Below are 5,532 nucleotides of genomic sequence, written 5' to 3'. Positions count from 1 at the left end.
GGGTTAATCTTTAGAATTTAACAAATATTAGAATAACGTTAATTTCATACAAAATAAGCTCTTATCTTAGTTCATGTTTAATGTGTGTATTGGATGGGTAAAAATTATTTTCACTTTAAGTTTTTCTTAATTTTTACTTATACTTTATACCCAGTCATCTTATTCCTACCATCTACCTTAAGCTTCTCAGTGGAGAGCCTTCTGCCCCCGTTTTAACTGCGAGGACACACCCGAACTCAGCTCGACGAGACGAGAGACGTCGCAGTAATAGTTTTTAATTTCTTAACTTTGAAAGTATTAAATATGAGTTCAAGCTTCAATCACGTTTTTCTTCCCTTCTCGCCTTTCGTTTCTTCGAGCTCTTCAATGACAGATTTTCTCGGATGCCCAGATAGATAGAACTCTAGTTCAAGTGAAATATTTCACTTCATGTTATCTCTCGTGGTATATAATAATCAGGCACGAGCTTAACTGTCAGTATGTATCATACCTGTCAAGAAGGTTATACGATCAATCTTTCCCTTATAGAATTAATATCCTAAACTCGCGTGCGGGGCTGAAGAAAAACAACAGTTTCTGAGCGCCCCTCTCTGAAGCCCGTTTAGGGCTCGGTAGATATAACAACCTAATTTACTGCCAAATCAGTTAGTTAGTTAGTATTAAATATATATCTTCTGGTATATTAAAAATTAAGTGATCAAAAGGTTTTTCATTCTGTATTCAACTTAAGAAAGCGTAACCGCTTAAGTTTTGTTCAAAAAATATTCTAATAAAACTAACAGATCCAAAAAGTACGTGATAGATAGATAGAACAACCGAATTTCACAGGCAAATTAAATAATATAAATATACTATAGTCTTTGATTGTACGGATAAAACAGTTGTTTTTAATTATTGATCAGTACAAACACATTTTAATGAAGTTTGTTTTAAATTTCGCGCAAAGCTATACGAGGGCTATCTGCGCTAGCCGTCCCTAATTTAGCAGTGTAAGGCTAGAGGGAAGGCAGCTGGTCATCACCACCCACTGCCAACTCTTGGGCTACTCTTTTACCAACGAATAGTGGGATTCACCGTCACATTATAACCCCCCCCCCCCACGGCTGGAAGGGCGAGCATGTTTGGTGTAACGGGTATTCGAACCTGCGACCCGCAGATTGCGAGTCGAGCGCCCTAACCATCTGGCCATGCCGAGCCCATTTTAATGAAACGATTTCACAAGGTAAGAGCTACTGTTAAGCCTAAAATACAAAGTTAAAGCTATATTGTTTTACTAGATAAATAGATAACATTAGATAAAATATATAATACGATGTCTTCTTTCATAACACTGAAATATAACGCTCTTATTCATGTATTAAACATAGTCCAATATATAACCTGTACCTCTTGGTAATAAAAAGCAGTATTAATATTTGCAGAAATAATTATTTTGTTGCGTACATTAGGTAAAAACATACCAAATCGCTAGTTTTGGTTGCAGTAGGGTCTAAAGCGTGTACATGGAGTTTCTGTAAAGGAGTTAAGATCCCTCGAGGATTCAGAGTAATCGTTAGAAAGTAGCCTTTCGCTTGAGCTCACCATATTCACAGTCAATGCCAAAGAATATGCTGAACTTTTTTTTTCTCTTATTGCTTACCAGAAATTCGTAATCTGGCACAGAACGACCCTCACTGGGATGCTTATCACCTCTGTATTTGATACTCTAAACTAACAAACAGTAGTCAATGATTGCTATAGGGTTAAGAAGACAGATCTTGAGCTTCCTGAACAGCCAATCTATTAAAATTCATAAACATTAATTATTGCACTACAAAGTGGCACGGAAATAATGGAATGATGCCACGTAAAAGTATTATCAAGTCCGATGAATAATACAAAACCATGTGAAAAACCTACAACCACACATATAGCTGGACGGCGTATTCTTTTTCTTCAACAAAACAATTTAAGCAGAATGTCAATATTTACAAAAAATATATATTTTAACTAGTTGTTGTTGCTTTCGTGGGCTCAGTATAGACTATCTCTCTTTCAGTTTAATTATATGTAACATATTAACAATGTGAAATTGTTCGGTATTAGAACTGTTTCACAGAAGTCAAGAAAATAATGTGCGTTTACTTTTGTGATCAAAAAATGTTCATTATGTGTTAAAAAAATAACAGTTTATGAGTACTTAAACCATTATGACATTGGTATGGTTGATATATCCCAGTATCTTATAGTTTACACGTTAATTAAAACAAATAAATAAGATTTTTCTGTAAGATAAACCAATTTTATAGACGTGCAGTGCTTTGAAGACCAATGTTTCTGTGAAGCTAAGCGTTAGGAGCCCTCATTCTACTATATCTAAACAATGCTAAGGATAACAGTGTTTAACAGATGTAAGTTACTGGGTTAGATGTATGTCCATTCATCACCAAGTCCATACGGATTTCTAGCCACAAGCGTGTAAAAATATCGTTCCAGACTCGTGTGTCATAAGTCACAGATTACCTTTAGTTCAGAATCAGAACTTAGATCTACCTGCGGCCTGTCACAAGTCACAGATGATCTCAGTATCAGACAGGTCTACCTATTTGTCTTTCATAAGTCACAAATGGCCTTTGGTCAGTATAAGAACTCAGATCTACCTCTGATCTGTCACATGTCACAAATGGCCTCAGAATCAGAAAACACACTTTCCTCCTGACTGTCATGGGTGTCTTATCAGAATTCATTAACTAGGCTAAGCCTACAATAGCTAAAAATCTGAAAGGCTGTTTATATACATTATAGATATATATATAAGTTTCACTTAAGAAACATGTAAAAATGAAGTGATTAATTCGACTATAGGACAACAAATTGTTGTCAAGCGTGATATTTAACTTAAGTATTAGGCCTTAATGGTTTTCGTTGTTTCTTCAGCATCTGATTTCAAACACAGTAGAACGCTTAGCTTTTGTTGAAATGTCAGTTGAAATTAGTTTAAAAATAGCGATAAATTTGTTAAACCAATATAAAACCACTGTTATAATAAGAATATAAAATTTGTTGTAACATGAGGAAAACCAGTCAGCCCTCAGCAATAGAAAACATCTAAAAATCAATATTATTATTCCATTCAATCGAATACTCGTATTACTATAAAAATTAAAGCTCTACTTTCAATTCTAAAGTGATAAACATTGTGAAAAACTTAAACGAAATACAGTTCAGGAACCTTTGTACGAATTACGTAAAACTTTTCCCGAGGCAGAATATATATATATTATTTATCAGCACACCATTGTTAAAAAAAAATGAAATGTTCAGTTCTTGTATGCACACTTTTATCCAAACGTGATGAATATCTTATAAAACAAGTTGTTTTCAGCAGTTTATTTTTTCTTTTAATGAATGGTATGCCACTGGGTTACTTGCTTCCTAGGCGACTTCTTCATTGCCAACCAATGATGAAAAGCACTTCCACGTGCATGAGGGCCGATCACAACTTTACCCACGTGCTTGTCACGTTTGACCGGCTTGGGACTGGTAGAATGCTTATAATTCAAGGTCGTGTCTCGGTGGCTTACGGCTACAATGAACATGACGTTCTCCATCTCCAAGAGCGGAACATCAAAAGTGAGAGATTCATTATACGATGGACACTCGGTTCCTAGGCGACTAGACGTCTTCCTTTTCTTTAGCATCTTTCCGTTGTGAAACAAAAGTACTCGAACGTAAGGAGCTAAGGAAACCAACTTGCATACTTAAAATGCATAAGCCTTTATAACTCTATATAATAAAATTACTGAAGAACCAAGGCTGCAATGTGTTGAATAAAAAAGGTTTATATTAACAGCATCATTTTGGATTTTTTTCGGGGACGGTGATATTTATGAAATACCTCTTTAAGTAGATAATCTTGTCGTTAAGTGTCTTTTATAATCAAACTTAATCCTATACAAATATTCTATGTTAAATGCAATGGGGAGTATCTCAGTGTATTAGAAACTATCATGTTTGTACTCACTACGTCTTAAGATGTCTGTTTTTCAATCCAATTATAAATAAGATGTTGTCACGATGATTTCCTAATGGAAGTTATTCATTACAGTACCTGATTTTTGTTAATTCATAATGGTGTCCAAAGTTAGGAAGTGTGTTATTCCAACAAGTTTCAGTCATATTGATTATTTATGCAAAGTCCTCCTTTTTTAACCTTTTACTTACCAAACGTGTCCACATCATCAGTCACAACACGAAAATTATTGCCTTTTACAACAGTAAATGTCAGACGTTCTGCAGTTGGTAGGTAGCTTAAGCCAAACAGAATATCTCCATTGTCCTGTAAAAAACAAAACAAAAAAGAAAGTTTTTTTAGTTGCATACTGAGTTTGAGAATACAGGGATTATAAATCTCTCATCCTCAGATCATTTCTTCATCGTTCATGGTCTGCATAACCAAAAGTAGTGTGTTACCTATAGTTAATCCTTCATTAGCTCTTAATTAATGCATGTGCTTTTACACTCTTAAATTATTGAGTTATTTTACACGTAACATTTCTACAACAGTATGAGGCGAAGATTTCTAACTTTAAAAGTAATTATTTTTTATTTACAGTGAGTATAATTATGTAAAGTTACTTGTTTTGGCTCCAGTAGGTCTAATACGTGCACATGATTTTCCTCCAGATGGAACTCCCGTAAGGGAATTGAGATCTCTCCAAGAATTGTGTCGTTCACAATCTTCTCTTCATCAACCACAGCAATTCTTAGAACGTAGTCTTTCAGTTGTGAGCTCAGCATATTCACTATCACTGTCTCTCGGAATAGAGGATGTTGACTTTTTCTCTTTGTACTACTCCGGAATTCATAATATGGAACAGAGCGACCCTTAATGCGACGCTTGTGACCTCTGTCTTTGATAATCTGAACTAACAAATAAGGATCAATGATCCCACCATAAATACGAGATGGTAAATCTTGAGCTTCCTGAAAATGTAAAAATACCGTTTATTGCATTAATATTACACCAATAGTGTCATTGAAAATGTAACGTACGAGTCCAATAAATTACATGTTAGCAAAACGTGTTCTGCTATCTATAACATTAACTTTAAACCGAAGCTTTGATATTTGAGACTGAAAGTTATTTTTACCCTACTATTGTTGCTTTCAAGACACGATATAAATTATATTTGCTTTTTTTTGTATTCAGCCTGTTGTTTTAAAATAGTGCCCAAACATAATGTTAATCTATCTCAAACCTATGATTCTTAAAATTAAGGAAATTTTAAGGGTTACAAAAAATGTACACACATACGGGAACTAAACTTGCGGGTACAGAAGTGGCAATTGCCCCCCCCCCCCAAGAAGATTTGAAGAATTTGACAGCAAAAGTAGTAGTTTACGATTTTACTGAACATGCTGTAAAGCTCAAGTTCAATTCAATACCAGACCACATACTACTGCATTTACCTTTCGAGAAATACAAGTTTCCAGCATCAAGGTCCCCGTACGAATCAGATCCCCCCCCAAAAAAAAATAACTAATAATTAT

The 5,532-nt window shown here is 34.7% G+C and overlaps 1 protein-coding gene across 2 annotated transcripts in view; it reads right to left on the bottom strand.

The window, feature by feature from the left end:
- Positions 1-3,141: 3,141 nt before the first annotated feature.
- LOC106461775 (synaptotagmin-1-like) overlaps positions 3,142-5,532 on the bottom strand; it is a 15,255-nt gene continuing 12,864 nt past the window's right edge. For both annotated transcript variants that reach the window (XM_022388823.1, XM_022388822.1), the window contains 3 exons: positions 4,618-4,965; positions 4,204-4,318; positions 3,142-3,718 (listed from right to left, as the gene is read on the bottom strand). In XM_022388823.1, the coding sequence (XP_022244531.1) occupies positions 3,381-3,718; positions 4,204-4,318; positions 4,618-4,965 (801 nt within the window). In that variant the 3' untranslated portion in view covers positions 3,142-3,380. The remainder of the gene's footprint in view (positions 3,719-4,203; positions 4,319-4,617; positions 4,966-5,532) is intronic.

This window comes from Limulus polyphemus, unplaced genomic scaffold (genome assembly GCF_000517525.1).
Source record: "Limulus polyphemus unplaced genomic scaffold, Limulus_polyphemus-2.1.2 Scaffold1028, whole genome shotgun sequence".
Lineage (NCBI taxonomy): Eukaryota > Metazoa > Arthropoda > Merostomata > Xiphosura > Limulidae > Limulus > Limulus polyphemus.
The sequence above is the reverse complement of the archived record's forward strand: the minus strand, read 5'-3'. Positions and strand labels throughout refer to the sequence as shown.